The following is an 18,084-nucleotide window of genomic DNA, read 5'->3' on the forward strand; positions in this document are numbered from 1 at the left end:
GAAATACAAAGCTGTGACTTCTGATTCCAAGTTTTTGGCTTTTTTGCCTTTGTCATATTTCTTCAACTATTCCATTAAATACTTAAAGCTACCTCAATTCAAAGCAAACATTTAGATGATACTTTTGAAGATGTAATTCTTAAGTTCCACTATGGATTTCTCTATATGCACATCTTATTTCCATTTTCCTAAAAATTACTGGGAGACAGAAAATTAAAACATCTCCTCTCAGATGGAATTGAATGAATACTACATACAGAATAATTTGTACAGAAAAACATGGACTTCATGATGAATCGTGTGCCAATGATATATCTTATTACACTAAAGAAGCCTATTGAAAGTATCTAGAAAATGTATTTTCATTCATTAAGACATCAATCCCTATGACTGTGGTGCTACTATTTTGATGGTTCCCAAATTGTTTTATTTTGGCAGTGGTGCACGTACACAATGCAAACTGAATTTTTGATTAATTCATTCACCCTTAACACATTTAAACTGCTGCTGGTAAGGAAAATGCAATACACTGGGGTAGCTCCCTAGGTTAGGCTATGTCTACAGAATGCAAACAGAGTTTAAAAGTTCAGCAAGTCAGCTGCTGGCTCTATACACAGAATACCAAGCAATTGGTTTGACTGATTATTTTCCTCTATAAAATTTCCTTGATTTATTGAAATGACTAACTTGCTCTGTTCATTTGACCTTATAGAAATATGGTCTATAACATGGAGTTTGTCTGATCAACAATGACCCTCACTGTATATATAATAGCTAGTGTGACTGTGAATAAATTATTCAGTTTCTTCATCAATCTTAATGTAATGAATTATTGATATTGTTTATATTTATTATTTATGTTATATTATTTATTATAAGATAATCTATGTAAAAATAACTAATATTGCATCAGTATCTAACATACAATAGCTTTCCAGCATATAATAGTTACTTCGTATTAGTTTTCTTTTCTAAGCTTGCCAAGCAAATGTGGCCTAGAGAAGAAGTTCTTACCCTATGTCCAAATTGGATTTCAAGGGGAGTCTACAAACTCCCTAAAATTTTATACGAAAAGTGCTGTGTACACATGTGCATTTTGGGGGGAAAGAATATCCATAATTTTCATGAGACTCTCAATGAGGTCTACATCTCTGAAAAGGTTAAGAATTAATTACTGACTTAGAGCCTTTGTGTAGAGAGTTGGTTTTCCCAGGCCCAAGAGAGATAAGCATTTTTTAAAATTTGTGAATCCCAGAATTGATATATTATTGTACTCTTCAGATTAACCATATTAATTTCTATCAGATAGGTTATCATTTAACTAGTAGGAAAGGAAAGTTATAATCTTTTAGAAGAAATATTGTTGAAAATTGGGAAGTTTTATCCTTCCCAAATTTCAAATAAGAACTCTTTTATCGTAACTATAACATCATGCCTAAAATTAATAATAATAATACCCTAATATAATCAAATATTCAGTCAGTATTCAAATTTCTACAATTCTCTCACTCCCTTACAACTTATTTGAAAGAGAATCACAATAAGGCCAATACCTTATAATTAGTTTAAATACCTCTTAAGTCTCCCTGAATCTTCACATTCCTCATTTCTTTTTCTTTTTTCTTTTGTTGTAATTATTTGTTGTACATTTTCTCCAGTTAGATTTGGGGGGGCAAGACCCCTTCATAAATGGTACAGTGTATTTCTATCAAGGAGCAACTCTTTTGTCTCTTTGTGTTATGTTAATAGCTACTGATGATCATTGCCTAGATCCATTAATTTATTAAAGTTCACAGTATAATGATATTCTGATTTCCTCATACTTTACTCATGTATTAGCTGGGGTATTTCTATGAAGTGAAGCTTCTTCTTGTCAACTGTTTTGTTATCTTGAGGTACGGTTCATAAAGGAAGGGAAAAATAAATGCTTGATTCTTTATCTACTGGTTTTCAAAGTAACAAATTCGTTCCTTAGCATCATCTAATTGTGACAAATTGAGTTGTTGTTGTTGCTGTTGTTTAATATCTCTATGAACATATGGATTTAAACATATCTAATGTATGTCAATCCACTGCATTCAATAGTCATATTGATGCTTAAACTGTCTCATCTTTGGAGCCTTTTCAAGTTGACTCGATTCTTTTTAAGATGACTTCAGCAGTCTTTGGCAGCATATTGGCTAACAGGTATGAGGTCACAGACAAAGGAGAAAAGGTCGGGGGGGATAGCATAGTTGAAACCAGAGACATGCAGAATGGTATGGTACACTTGACATCTCTTATTCAGTAGAGCCAGGGAATGACGAGTGAAGAAGCAGCAGTGGTTTAGAGATGACTGAGGGGAACAGTAAAGAGGGTCTTGGGCAGTCTTGTAATGTACATACATTATGAGATTTCGGTTTCTGTAGGCCAATGGTTATCAACAATAGCAAGGTGCCTTGATCCACTGACCCACAAATATCTCAGGTATCTGTAAAGTATGGTGCAAATAATTCCTTACTAATAAAAATTAAAGGACCAAACTTGAGGAATTATTTCTTTTAAAATTAGAGTATATCATACTTAGCCCTATGCTTGGTATAATGTAATATAAAGCAACTTACAATCATTGGCATTTTAATATGCTTTCTGGAGTGGAGTGACATCGAGTGTGGCAAGCACACCTGTGGGAGTGAAGTATGTGTGATTATCCTGCTTCATGCCTGTTCTGGTGAGCCGATGATGAACCAGAGATGGTGATGGTGATAGGGAGCCATCAAAACAATATAGGCAGAGGGTAATATCAATATTCCTTCATTCTTTCCTAACCAGAATCACAGAGTCTAAATGATTCCACTCACAAGTCAGTGTTTAATTTGTGTGAACTTAAGGTTTTCTGGAAAAAAAGTTCCTTGCTTTATTAAACTTATCCATTCCCCCACCCCTCTTTTATGTCCTCAGTAGGAAGGAACCACTTACTGGTTGATCAATGTGTTTTTCTTTAATCACAGAGGATGTACAAATACCAGCATAATTTGCTGCTGTGACTTCCTTATCCAGTGTAGTGCTATGAAAGGCCATAAAAGCTTTCATATTTTTCATGTAATTCCACTTTTGATTAGAAGTCCCATTGTTATGTGGTTTGTATTTCTGAAAAAAATGAGAAAAAATATGGAGTCAAATAGGAGAGGTTATGATTTGTTTATGGCAGTCCTAGTTTTCATTGCATAAAGTCAGATAGTACAGATAATTACTCAAAACTCTACTATGTAGTGATAACTACTATTGATATTTGATGATTATACATATATATATGCATTCTTGGATTTACAAAAATGTAATCACAAAATACACAAAATTTGGTAACGGCATTAGTTTTTTGTTTTGTTTTGTTTTTTTAAAAGGATATATACTATTTGATCCTAGGGTATTTTATTTTACTAATATCCAATAGTTAAAAATGTAGATTGTTTCTCAGATTTTCCTTCGTATAAGCAAAAGAACAATCAACAATCATAAAATAAACCTATGTGTAAATCCGTAACTTCTTGAGAACAAACTCAAGTAGAATTGTTAATAAAGGAACAGGATCGCCTTCCCGTCAGGGAGCTTGCACAAGCCTCTTAGATAGCCTCATCCACCAGAGGGCAGACAGCAGAAGCAAGAAGAACTACAATCCTATAGCCTGTGGAACAAAAACCACATTCACAGAAAGACAGATAAGATGAAAAGGCAGAGGGCTATGTACCAGATGAAGGAACAATATAAAACCCCAGAAAAACAACTAAATGAAGTGGAGATAGGCAACCTTCCAGAAAAAGAATTCAGAATAATGATAGTGAAGATGATCCAGGAACTCGGAAAAAGAATGGAGGCAAAGATCGAGAAAATGCAAGAAATGTTTAAAAAAGACCTAGAAGAATTAAGAACAAACAAACAGCCATGAACAATACAATAACTGAAATGAAAACTATACTAGAAGGAATCAAAGCAGAATAACTGAGGCAGAAGAAAGGATAAGTGACCTGGAAGACAGAATGGTGGAATTCACTGCTGTGGAAGAGAATAAAGAAAAAAGAATGAAAAGAAATGAAGACAGCCTAAGAGACCTCTAGGACAATATTAAACGCAACAACATTCGCATTATAGGGGTCCTAGAAGGAGAAGAGAGAGAGAAAGAACCTGAGAAAATATTTGAAGAGACTATAGTCGAAAACTTCCCTAACATGGGAAAGGAAAGAGCCACCCAAGTCCAGGAAGTACAGAGTCCCATACAGGATAAACCCAAAGAGGAACACACCGAGACACACAGTAATCAAACTGGCAAAATTAAAGACAAAGAAAAATTACTGAAAGCAGCAAGGGAAAAACGACAAATAACATACGAGGGAACTCCCATAAGGTTAACAGCTGATTTCTCAGAAGAAACTTTACAAGCCAGAAGGGAGTGGCATGATATACTTAAAGTGATGAAAGGGAAGAACCTACAACCAAGATTACTCTACCCGGCAAGGATCTCATTCAGATTCGATGGAGAAATAGAATGCTTTACAGACAAGCAAAACCTAAGAGAATTCAGCAGCATCAAACCAGCTCTACAACAAATGCTAAAGGAACTTCTCTAAGTGGGAAGCACAAGAGAAGAAAAGGACCTACAAAAAGAAACCCAAAACAATTAAGAAAATGGTAATAGGAACATACATATCGATAATTACCTTAAACGTGAATGGATTAAATGTTCCAACCAAAAGACACAGGCTTGCTGTATGGATACAAAAACAAGACCCATCTATATTCTGTCTACAAGAGACCCACTTCAGACCTAGGGACACATACACACTGAAAGTGAGGGGATGGAAAAAGATATCCCATGAAAATGGAAATCAAAAGAAAGCTGGAGTAGCAATACTCAAATCAGATAAAATAGACTTTAAAATAAAGAATCTTAAAAGAGACAAGGAAGGACACTACATAATGATCAAGGGATCAATCCAAGAAGAAGATATAACAATTATAAATATATATGCACCCAACATAGGAGCACCTCAATACATAAGGCAACTGCTAACAGCTATAAAAGAGGAAATCGACAGTAACACAATAATAGTGGGGGACTTTAACACCTCACTTACACCAATGGACAGATCATCCAAAATGAAAATAAATAAGGAAAGAGAAGCTTTAAGTGACACAATAGACCAGATAGATTTAATTGATATTTATAGGACATTCCATCCAAAAACAGCAGATTACACTTTCTTCTCAAGTGTGCACAGAACATTCTCCAGGAAAGAGCACACCTTGGGTCACAAATCAAGCCACAGTAAATTTAAGAAAATTGAAATTATATCAAGCATCTTTTCTGACCACAACGCTATGAGATTAGAAATGAATTACGGGGAAAAAAAACGTAAAAAACACAAACACATGGAGGCTAAACAATATGTTACTAAATAAGCAAGAGATCACTGAAGACATCAAAGAGAAAATCAAAAAATACCTAGAGACAAATGACAATGAAAACTCGACGATCCAAAACTTATGGGATGCAGCAAAAGCAGTTCTAAGAGGAAAGTTTATAGCTATACAAGCCTACCTCAAAAAACAAGAAAAATCTCAAATAAACAATCTAACCTTACACCTAAAGGAACTAGAGAAAGAAGAACAAACAAAACCCAAAGTTAGCAGAAGGAAAGAAATCATAAAGATCAGAGCAGAAATAAATGAAATAGAAACAAAGAAAACAATAGCAAAGATCAATAAAACTAAAAGCTGGTTCTTTGAGAAGATTAACAAAATTGAGAAACCATTAGCCAGACTCATCAAGAAAAAGAGGGAGAGGACTCAAATCAATAAAATTAGAAATGAAAAAGAAGTTACAACAGACACTGCAGAAATACAAAGCATCCTAAGAGACTACTACAAGCAACTCTATGCCAATAAAATGGACAACCTGGAAGAAATGGACAAATTCTTAGAAAAGTATAACCTTCCAAGACCGAACCACAAAGAAATAGAAAATATGAACAGACCAATCACAAGTAATGAAATTGAAACTCTGATTAAAAATCTTCCAACAAACAAAAGCCCAGGACCAGATGGCTCCACAGGTGAATTCTATCAAACATTTAGAGAAGAGCTAACACCCATCCTTCTCAAACTGTTCCAAAAAATTGCAGAGGTAGGAACACTCTCAAACTCATTCTATGAGGCCACCATCACCCTGATACCAAAACCAGACAAAGATGTCACAAAAAAAGAAAATTACAGACCAATATCACTGATGAATATACATGCAAAAATCCTCAACAAAATACTAGCAAACAGAATCCAACAACACATTAAAAGGATCATACACCATGATCAAATGGGATTTATCCCAGGGATGCAAGGATTCTTCAATATATGCAAATCAATCAATGTGATACACCATATTAACAAATTGAAGAAGAAAAACCATATGATCATCTCAATAGATGCAGAAAAAGCTTTTGACAAAATTCAACACCCATTTATGATAAAAACTCTCCAGAAAGTGGGCATAGAGGGAACCTACCTCAACATAATAAAGGCCATATATGACAAACCCACAGCAAACATCATTCTCAGTGGTGAAAAACTGAAAGCATTTCCTCTAAGATCAGGAACGAGACAAGGATGTCCACTCACACCACTATTATTCAACATAGTTTTGGAAGTCCTAGCCACGGCAATCAGAGAAGAAAAAGAAATAAAAGGAATCCAAATTGGAAAAGAAGAAGTAAAACTGTCACTGTTTGCAGTTGACATGATACTATACATAGAGAATCCTAAAGATGCCACCAGAAAACTACTAGAGCTAATCAATGATTTTGGTAAAGTTGCAGGATACAAAATTAATGCACAGGAATCTCTTGCATTCCTATACACTAATGATGAAAAATCTGAAAGAGAAATTAAAGAAACACTCTCATTTACCATTGCAACAAAAAGAATAAAATACCTAGGAATAAACCTACCTAGGGAGACAAAAGACCTGTATGCAGAAAACTGTAAGACACTGATGAAAGAAATTAAAGATGATACCAACAGATGGAGAGATATACCATGTTCTTGGATTGGAAGAATCAATATTGTGAAAATGACTATACTACCCAAAGCAATCTACAGATTCAATGCAATCCCTATCAAATTACCAATGGCACTTCTTATGGAACTAGAACAAAAAATCTTAAAATTTGTATGGAGACACAAAAGACCCCAGATAGCCAAAGCAGTCTTGAGGGAAAAAAACGGAGCTGGAGGAATCAGACTCCCTGACTTCAGACTATACTACAAAGCTACAGTAATCAAGACAATATGGTACTGGCACAAAAACAGAAACATAGAGCAATGGAACAAGATAGAAAGCCCAGAGATAAACCCACGCACCTATGGTCAACTAATCTATGACAAAGGAGGCAAGGATATACAATGGAGAAAAGACAGTCACTTCAGTAAGTGGTGCTGGGAAAACTGGACAGCTACATTTAAAAGAATGAAATTAGAACACTCCCTAACACCGTACACAAAAATAAACTCAAAATGGATTAAAGACCTAAATGTAAGACCGGACACTATAAAACTCTTAGAGGAAAACATAGGAAGAACACTCTTTGAGATAAATCACAGTAAGATCTTTTTTGATCCACCTCCTAGAGTAATGGAAATAAAAACAAAAATAAACAAATGGGACCTAATGAAACTTCAAAGCTTTTGCACAGCAAAGGAAACCATAAACAAGATGAAAGACAACCCTCAGATTGGGAGAAAATATTTGCAAATGAATCAACGGACAAAGGATTAATCTCCAAAATATATAAACAGCTCATGCAGCTCAATATTCAAAAAACAAACAACCCAGTCCAAAAATGGGCAGAAGACCTAAATAGACATCTCTCCAAAGAAGACATACAGATGGCCAAGAAGCACATGAAAAGCTGCTCAACATCACTAATTATTAGAGAAATGCAAATCAAAACTACAATGAGGTATCACCTCACACCAGTTAGAATGGGCATCATCAGAAAATCTGCAAACAACAAATGCTGGAGAGGGTGTGGAGAAAAGGGAACCCTCCTGCACTGTTGGTGGGAATGTAAATTGATACAGCCACTATGGAGATCAGTATGGAGGTTCCTTAAAAAACTAAAAATAGAATTACCATATGACCCAGCAATCCCACTACTGGGCATATACCCAGAGAGAACCATAATTCAAAAAGACAGATGCACCCCAATGTTCATTGCAGCACTATTTACAAGAGTCAGGTTATGGAAGCAACCTAAATGCCCATCGACAGACGAATGGATAAAGAAGATGTGGTACATATATACAATGGAATATTACTCAGCCATAAAAAGGAACGAAATTGGGTCATTTGTAGAGACATGGATGCATCTAGAGACTGTCATGCAGAGTGAAGTAAGTCAGAAAGAGAAAAACAAATATTGTATATTAACGCATATATGTGGAAGCTAGAAAAATGGTACAGATGAACCGGTTTGCAGGGCAGAAATTGACACAGATGTAGAGAACAAACGTATGGACACCAAGGGGGGAAAGCGGCGGGGGGGTGATGAATTGGGCGATTGAGATTGGCATGTATACACTGATGTGTATAAAATGGATGACTAATAAGAACCTGCTGTATAAAATAAATAAATAAAATAAAATTTTAAAAAAAAGGAACAGTATCATTAAAAAAATTATGATGTATAATATAAAGCTTTATCATATCAAATGCTTTCTAGAAAGGTTATTCTAGTTTACCCCTCCACCAATATTATACGAAATGGCCTCTTTTCCTCACACTCTTGACAAAGCATCATCAATTTAATGAATGAAAAATAGCACCTTGTTGATATTTTAATTTACATTTCACTGGTTATCAAGAAGGTTTTTAAAAAAAATGTGAGTACACTCCATTTTATGTATTAGAAACAGCATCTTTATTCTAATTATAAAACTTGGTTTGAGCATAAGTTAAAAAAATGAGTAGTTTCAATTTCAAGGAATTGAAACCACTAGATTAGTTCCAACTAAACATATCATGACACCTCAAGGAACTTTATAATGAATAATACCTACTTTACCAAGGAGAGATTGATAGTGAAGAGGAAAATAAACGAGTCTCAAGAATTGATTTAATACGTCAAACAACAGAGCATCCCTCAGAGGTATGGAAAACAAAGATTATATTTCAAGGAACAGGGAGGGGGTTTAGTAACATTAACTTAACATGTCTCATTTTTATTATTTTACATGAACTTTAATATATTCTCACAAACTGATTGCTTCAAGAAATAAAAATGAAACACCAAGCAAAGAAAAAACTCTTGAAAGGTAATATAAATAAACTTTGGGATCAAACTCATTTCTTATAAAAAGGGAACCTTAGGAGAAAACATCCATATCTATAATTTTATGAAACAGATTAAGGTACAAAATTTGCATCTGCATAAGGTTTTATCTCACTGTGGTCCGTGCCAAAGAGGCACCTGACAGGGAAAAATTTGATGTTATATATACTGTGTCTCCTAGAATAAAATTTTAGTCCATATTTATCGTCAGGATAGAAGACTTAATTAAGCTTTGGTATTTATCCAGATTGCTATATCCCAATTTTGGATTCAGGACCTGCAAAACAAGTTGCCTCATTGTTATTAAAATATGGAATAAAACAAATGTTATTTGGAGACAGTATATTCTGTTCAACACAAAGATGGCAAATACTGTGGAGGACACAGAAAGTAAATGCAGAGCAGGGACACTCCTAAACTTTTTCTCCTCCTAACAAGGAAGAATATATACCCGTCTAGGAGTGTCTTTGGTAAGTGAGGATGACAGACAAACGTGGGAAAGAAAAAACCAACCCCATAGGTCTTTACCCAAAATTCAAATGAAGCCAGCCTTCTCTGGTGTCTTCAAAAATTGTTTGGCTGCTATAAGCATTTGCAAAAGTATGTTGAAAGTATATTTCAAATGAGTCTCAGTGGAATTAGCATTGAAGAGCTCACACCCTCCTGAAAGACTCCTCTGACCACGGTCTTTCCCACCCGTTGCCAGGTGAGAGGGGACTTGCTTATGTCTCCAAATCATTGAACTTAAAATGCATGCATCTAATAGCCATTCACCTGACTGCACCCACAACTGAGACGCTCTGAATGCTATTGGGATAATTTCTCACGCTTGCCATTGGATTTGATTTAAGTAACTAGCATAGCTCCTGACATGCAGCAAGCCCACAGTCACCATCTGTTGGATTAAACTAAATTCAGAGCTACAGGAACATGTTCAATTTGAAATCTAGGCAGACTATTGTAAATATTTTAACAATGGCATTCAAGATAGGTTTCTATGACAGCCATTTTCTTTCTCCACAACAAGGAAGCATGGAGCTTTCCTTAAATTTAACTAAATAAAGGGCTATAATTACTCTTTAGCCTCTACATATCTTACCTGAGCAATAACCGGATAGCCACAGACTTCATCTTCAGCCTTGGTCATAGACACTGCCAGCACCAGGTCTGGGTTACTCACCAGGTGAAAGGTCCTTGGGAAAACAGGATTAGGCACATTACAAAGCAGCATGACCAGTTTAGAACTCCCTCTGTGCCCCTTATCTGTGTGTTGCCTCTTGGCTCCATACATACTCTGCGCTAATGGATGTGAAATCCCTTGGGCATTTCTCCCCCACCATAAGCACGATGTTGAGGTTCCTCAGTGCAGAGTGCTGGAAGAACGCTGAAGGAGAAAGGGGCGCTCCTGTTCTTTCTGGCTGCTGCCTGGGGTCAGTGTTTGGGAGTGAGGGTGTCCAGGGATGCTCTGTCCCAGCCACGTGCCCAGAATGCACATGGTCCTTTAATACCCTTACAGCCCAGGCCTGGCCTGGTGATCATCCGCTTATGGCCCTCCCAACATGGACACCACGTGCTCCAGACCTCCTGCTGTACCAGCAACCCCGTACCTTTGCATCTCCACGTGCCCAGCAGTAGCTGCACACCCACGTAAGTTCCAGAGGGTTGCTTCCTGCTTGCCCAGCAACCACAGAACAGATCTGGCCACGCAAACGAACACATTTCCCTGCCATCCAGTGGACAGCACCCATACTTCTTCCAATGAGCTCTGAACTCCAGCCTTAGGGAGGGACCCAATCCCTAGTTTGTCCTCAACTCCCTCAGCCCTAGAGTACTGTATAGAGGTTTTTTTTAAAAAAATCTGATAGTTACTCGTTTAGCATAGCTTAATAATTCTTTATGTTAAACATCCCTTGTTTAAATGACTGTGTGTTTTCTGTCTCCAGATTGTACCCAGACACTCTCCTCACCTGTTTTGCTGTTGTGAGAGGCAATGTGGCAGAGTGATTAAGAGCATGGATTCTGGAGCCACAATGCCCGAGTTTAAATCTTGAGTATATCTCAAGACCTGCTTAACAACTCTGTGCCTCAGTTTCCTCATCTGTAAAATAGGATAATGGTGCATACCACACAGGACTTTCGTCCTGAGAATATAATGAGTTAATGCATAAAAAAATGCGTTGGGGGCTTCCCTGGTGGCGCAGTGGTTGAGAATCTGCCTGCCAACGCAGGGGATATGGGTTCGAGCCCTGGTCTGGGAAGATCCCACATGCCGCAGAACAACTAGGCCCGTGAGCCACAACTACTGAGCCTGCGCGCCTGGAGCCTGTACTTCACAACAAGAGAGGCCGCGACAGTGAGAGGCCTGCACACCGTGATGAAGAGTGGCCCCCGCTCGCCACAACTAGAGAAAGCCCTCGCACAGAAACGAAGACCCAACACAGCCAAAAATAAAAATAAATAATAAATTAATTAATTAATTTTAAAAAATGCACTGAATATTGTCTGGCTCATGGCACTTAGTATGAGCTACTATTATCAATTGTTGTGATTTTTTTTATAGCTTTCCCTCAAATTCTTCTTTTCTAAATGAGTATTCCCTGAAAGTCCAAAATATATATTGAATATTTTTAAGTTATCTTATACTGGAACTAAAATAAAGCCTCCTTGACTGAAAAGAAAGAAAGCAAAGTACAGAGCTAAAACCCTCAAATTCTTTCCCGTACATCGCTTAAAAGCAAGCATAGACCAAACATTCAAGGATATTGTCTGTATAGAAAAAGCCAGTTCTTTATGTCTGTCAACATAGTTACATTACAGACCAGCAGTGGTATTCCTGCTGTGGAAAATATAACTAGTCCTGAATATAAAATTTAATGATGTGGGAGTGGAGGAAAGGGGAGAAAGCAGGGGTGGGGGAGATCTGTGATAAGAGTAACGTATTTTTCCTTTCAAGACAAAAAATTCTAGATATCTAATTTAAATCTCTGAACATAAAACAAAATATCCTCATTGTAAAGCATTTACAAAATACTAGAAAATATAGTAAAAATTAAAACAGAATTTGAAACATCGTTTATATTCCTAAGACAATCACTATTAATCTTACAATGTGTTTCTTCCTTCTAGTGTTATTTAACAAAGTGTCAATTTAAATCCAAAGTGGGTATTCAATTTTATCAAATACCTTTTTAGCATTTATCAAGTCTGTGCACAGCACGAGAGCTGGTATTCAATATTGTTCATCTCCGTAGCCTCAGCATGTGGCATAGTTTGCATCTTGCATTTTTACTGGCACTCAATAGTAGTCAGATGAATGAATGATTGTATATTTCCTGCAACAATTTACTGAGGTGTCTAGATTAGTTACCTAGCTTTCTCTGTTTTTGCTGCCTAGAATAGATGTAGCAACTTCTCCCATGCTTCAGTGCCATGCTCAGCCATGATAGCGTTGATTTTTCTTTTCCTTTTTGGACTGTCAACTGTCACTTGCCCATCGCAGGAGTGCTTACATTCCGCAGGAAGCCTGGGCTTTTAGACTTCTACATAAAGCCCACTGCGTGCCAAACGGCAGTGTGAGAACTGACTCTGTGTCCCAGAAATATCCCAGCACGACAGCACGGCCTCTTCTACTGACCCACAGTGCGAGTGCGTACAAGTCACTTCATCTCCTTGAGCCTCAGTTTACCTAGCTTTAGAATCAGGTGACTAAGACTAGAAAATTTTCAAAATCTCTTTCAGCTCTGAATTCCATGACACTGTATTTTCCCTTTTATAATTTTGGATCTTGTTGAAGGGGATTTTTTTCCCTGAGCATTTTTTTCATATTTCCCTTTTGAGACCAAATGATTAATTCAGATTGTGCCAGGGTTGAAAATGGGAGAAAGATACCATTTATCTCAAAAGTTGACCTGGACCACTTTTCTGTGTGGCTAGAAACCAAGTAAGTGTGTCTTTGGTAATCTCCTACTGCCTGCCAGTGCCCCCTTGCTCACTTCTTATACTACTCTCCTAGACTATGTGCTCTCCCAGCTAGGCCTTGTTCTCATAGTCAAAATTTCCCTTAAGAGGTTTTGCTGATAATTGCTTAAGATATCAGATTTCCTAGTTATTCTCTATTTTAAATAGAAGGCCAAAATGAAAAAGTAATTCAAGACCCAAAAGACTGAATGAAAGGACTAATGGTAGAAAATTCTAGGCACAGTGATAGCACTTGGCACCTCCCATCATGCTGGCAGTGAGCTACTGGGCTTCTGCTCTATTGACACAAATTCTCATTGGGCAGTTGCCTCAATAAATGCTAATTTACTGCCTGGGAAAAATACGGAAGATCAAAAGACTATGGTTCACATAAATGGAATTTTCTATAGGTTTCTGCTACATAGTGTGACTCAAGGTTCTCCAGGCCTCACCAGCTTATCAGAACAAATGGGTTTCAACACCCAATTACATGAAAAAGAAAAAGCAAAATGTCAAGGGAAAATGTAGAAGAAAGCTCAGAATTACTGTCACTATACAGACATTTCTGCCATGGGACATACGTTCCTCTGAATGATGCCCACATCTAATCATCAAGACTTCCGCAAAACCTCTCCTGCCCAAGCGTCTGTGGGAGTCCCTAGACAGTGGCCCATGTGCTCAGGAGCAAACCCTGTCCCACTGCCCCTCCCCCTCACGGCTCCACCTCTTCTCTCCGGACTCTGCAGTTTCCAGCCAGCGATCAGTCAATACCACCATCTCCCTCCAACTGTCCCTCTCTTCTACGGCTTGACATGGGGAGGCCTCAATACGACAACACTGCCGAGCGTTCTGTAAAGTGGAAGGAAATCGGAAGAGACCATCCTCTTTGGTGTTACATGTGGTTAGATTTTCCAAAGCAGCGAGGGAGTGCATAGAGTTTTAGGCAAGCTTCCCTTTGTTTTTACTTAAACAGTAAGCTTAAGTAAACTTTACTTAAGTAAACTTACTTCTCGTCCTCCTGATTTCCCCACAGCACTTCGGGTGAAAACCAAAAGCAGTACAGACACTGAGCAGGACTCAGAACTTGCTCTCTCTTCTGATGACCAAGTGTTCCTGAGTTAAACTTATCAAGTGTGGCTGTCTAGTGCCTTGGGTCACTTCTCTCATTCCCCACGCATGTCCACCCTAGCCCTTCAGCCATGCTCGAATTCCATCTTAGGCTCAGGCGGGACCTCTACTATAATACAGAAAGCCAAGGCAGTAAGATGCAGCTCTAAACTCCAGAAATGTAGAGATGGGGTAGCACTAGCTAGCTTCGTGAGCAGGAATTTTTATCTGTTTTGTTCTTTGCTAAAGCACCAGCACCTAAAACACTGCCCTTGATAATCTTCTGCAGCTAAATGAATGAATTCTGGTTCCACAAAGCAAACCATTCAAAGGGCCAAAAGCCTGCTTCTTAGCTCCCCTGTGGCAAAGTCAGCTTAGCTAGGATAAATGGGGCAAAAGAACACATTCACCAGGTCTGCCTACAGGTTGGCTTTTCAGCTGTCTCTAAAACAAGGCTGCATGTGTTCCTCGCTGGCAGCTCTGAATCTCAGACAGTGAGCAGAGGAAGGCTAGCTCCTTTCCTGTCCATGCTGGGCCCTCTGCTGCCGCCTGCTGAAGATTATACAATCTCTCTCAAAGCAGCGATCCCCTAAGCCTTTTGCATCATACACCTTTTGAGAATCCAAAAATCACAGCTCTTTCCCAGAAAAAAAAAAAAAGAAAAGTATTACACAGATACACAAACACATTTTCTGTAGTATTTCAAGAGACTAAAGAGGGCCCTGGAGCCCCACCATATAACACTAATGGTAGTCTTTGAAGCAAACCATCTAAAAACCAAGGAGTTGTTATCTCTCTTGTTAAAGAAATTTCAAGCATGCACAAAACCAGAGAGAAATGTATAAGAAACCACCACGGACACAACAGTTATCAACATTCTGCCATGCCTGTTTCATCCCCTCCCCCTGTCCCCATTTAAAAAATTTTTGCTTTGCTAGAATATTTTAAAACAAAGCTGAGATCTCTCTTAATTTTATCTGTAAATACTACAATATACATCCAAGTGATCAGGACTTTTTTTTAAACATAGCCGTTAAACCATTATGACACCCAACAAAATTAACAAGACTTCCTTCACATCATCTGGTACCCAGACTATTTTAAATTTCTTCTGATTGTCTCAGAAATAACCTTTCTGACAGTGGTGGGCTTCAAGCTAGATCCAAACAAGGGCCAGCCATTGCACTGGGTTGATATATCTGATTAGGGTAAGAATTCAATTCGATTTCACTGTGTGAGTGGAAGCCACATCAGTTGGTTATATGATGGAAGTAGGGGAGGGAGGGAAGGCATGCATGTGGGGAGGTGCAGAAGACTGTGTTAATGAAAAGTACTGCAAATTTTTTTAAATGGGACTTTTTAGAATTCTTACTTGATTTTATGATGTTTTCAAATCACACAAATAAATTAGATGAGAGTCTAGCTCTCTCTTGACCTCAATGGCCCATTAAAACTATGAACCTAGTAGGCTAGATTTCACGTTTCTTACCTGAATCTGTAGTGGATGAGTGGTGTGTAGACTACTGAGCGCTTACATTTGACTTCATTATCTTTCTCTTCCTTGAGTAGGTTAAAAATATTATTGGCTACATTAAATAGAAAATCCAAAGTCCTCAAATATACCGCTGCCTGGTCTGTGGGGACCATGCTGGATCTCTTAGGCTCCTATTCACCTTTTGATATATTAAGGCTCAAATATAATGGGTTTACCTGCTGTCTTCCTTGTGCCTCCAGTGTTGATGACCATCATCTGCTCTTTTCTCCACCAAAACAACCTCCATGCCTGAACGCAGGTTGGGGCCTTGCACCCCCAAGACTAGCTGAGGAGAAGCATAGCTTATAATTTGCCCATCTCTGTATTCAAACTGCTGGTGGCAAACCTTCTGCAATTTACTCTGTTTTGGAGAATGGCTGAGATAAAGAAAATCCCATTAGTGGCAGAAAAATGTCCTGTGCACTGATGTGCTGGAGATAGCAAGTTCTGTTGGCAAGAGACCCGCCATGAACCAAATTCACTTATAATGGGGAAGCATTATCATCAGGACAGCAGCAATGTTATTTGCTTTGCACTGTCAAGCTGATGTAATAAGTAGAATTCTGAGTTTATTTTATATTAGAAATAAATATTTTTCCAAGAGAACATGAGAAATTCATCAGCAAAGAAAAAATTCACCTGAGATAATTTAAAGGGAAAAAGAGGTAGGAGTAGGAACAGGGCAATGAATCAGAACAGAGAGAAATAAAGGAGTTCTGTTCAAATCATGATCATTTCTATCCTCTAACTACAGAACCCCTGGCAAATAGAATCCCATTCTCCAAGTTTTTGAATCTTCCCTAACAACTCATAGAATATCATAAATGAAAATAATGATACGCTAATAAGTTAATTCAAAGGAATCTCATACTTAAATATCTCTTAAGGCATTAAGCAGACTTAAACCTATCAAACATCACAATGCATTGGCAATTAATTTGTAAATGTCTATTAAGTCCCTACTATGTGCATGGACTAATGCTAAGTGTTGAAGTGCCAAAACTGTTTAACTCATGTAAACTGCTGTAACATTAAGTAAATGTATAAAGATTATGGAATAATACCAAGTACTATAGATTCCTGTCATTTCATTGGACATTGACCAGAGAAAAAATAAAGTTAAAAAGGAAGAAACTGCATTTTACTAATTTCTTAAAGACATCAAGGCATTTTACATGCTTATTCATAAGTTCATTCACACATTCATTCAACTAATATACAGGCTCTGTCCTAAGTTCTCAGGAGGCAAAGATGGATGAGCTTACCTTTTAATAGAAAAGACACCAGTGAAAGAGAAATTACATTACACAGCTAAAGCGAGAAGGTACTTGCCACCAGTACTTGTAAATACTTCAGTCAAAAACACAAGAAACACAAAAATGTGTGTGTTGATGTAAAGAGCAACTAACAGTAATGTAAATCTTCAGTAATATTTTTGCCCTAAAGTGAGTGAATCTAAGACCAGGTAGAAATCTCTAACAGGAATCCCTTGCAACTTTTTACCTGTATTTCTTCTCTGGTTCCACATTTTCAAAGAGCTCTTCTTCCATTTTCTTTGGAAGACTGTCATCTTCATCAAAGTTATGAGAAGTTTCCTGCCAGGCATACCTGAGAAGTGTGTGACAAGCCTTCATTCGGAGATGGGCTCTTGCATGTGAATCTCTATCAAAGTTCAGAAGGAAACAGAAGTCTAAGAAATCTGATTTATACTCACAGAATTTTCTCTGAGGTGTAGTCTGATAATATCCTGAATGATACTGGTGGATCTGGAAATCATATTTCCATAATGGTGCCTAACACTGCAAATTCACATCCTACTAATACACAATGTAGATTTTTTAATATAAAGCTCAAATGAATCCTCAATCACATAATAAACAGCATTCATCTTTGTTATATTTACTCAGGAAAAAAAAATGGGGTCATGTATTATATTTCAAAAATAAGATTAAGACTACTCAGTAGTTTTAGAAACTCATAACAAACGTGTAATGAGACTCTTGCCTACTCCACAAATGTGTCATAATTCTGTCTGGAACAGACAACCTAGATTACTAGGTTTCATAAAATTTACTCAATAGACAATGTTAAGGAATCTTAATAACTTTTCCTCTCAATAGAAAAATC

The 18,084-nt window shown here is 37.4% G+C and overlaps 1 protein-coding gene across 5 annotated transcripts in view; it reads right to left on the reverse strand.

The window, feature by feature from the left end:
• The window catches only part of DCDC1 (doublecortin domain containing 1), a 476,122-nt gene that overhangs the window by 45,710 nt on the left and 412,328 nt on the right, over positions 1-18,084 (reverse strand). For all 5 annotated transcript variants that reach the window (XM_068555102.1, XM_068555097.1, XM_068555098.1 and 2 more), the window contains 4 exons: positions 17,461-17,619; positions 16,134-16,334; positions 10,459-10,552; positions 2,959-3,129 (listed from right to left, as the gene is read on the reverse strand). In XM_068555102.1, the coding sequence (XP_068411203.1) occupies positions 2,959-3,129; positions 10,459-10,552; positions 16,134-16,334; positions 17,461-17,619 (625 nt within the window). The remainder of the gene's footprint in view (positions 1-2,958; positions 3,130-10,458; positions 10,553-16,133; positions 16,335-17,460; positions 17,620-18,084) is intronic.

This window comes from Eschrichtius robustus, chromosome 11 (genome assembly GCF_028021215.1).
Source record: "Eschrichtius robustus isolate mEscRob2 chromosome 11, mEscRob2.pri, whole genome shotgun sequence".
In the NCBI taxonomy this organism is placed as follows: domain Eukaryota; kingdom Metazoa; phylum Chordata; class Mammalia; order Artiodactyla; family Eschrichtiidae; genus Eschrichtius; species Eschrichtius robustus.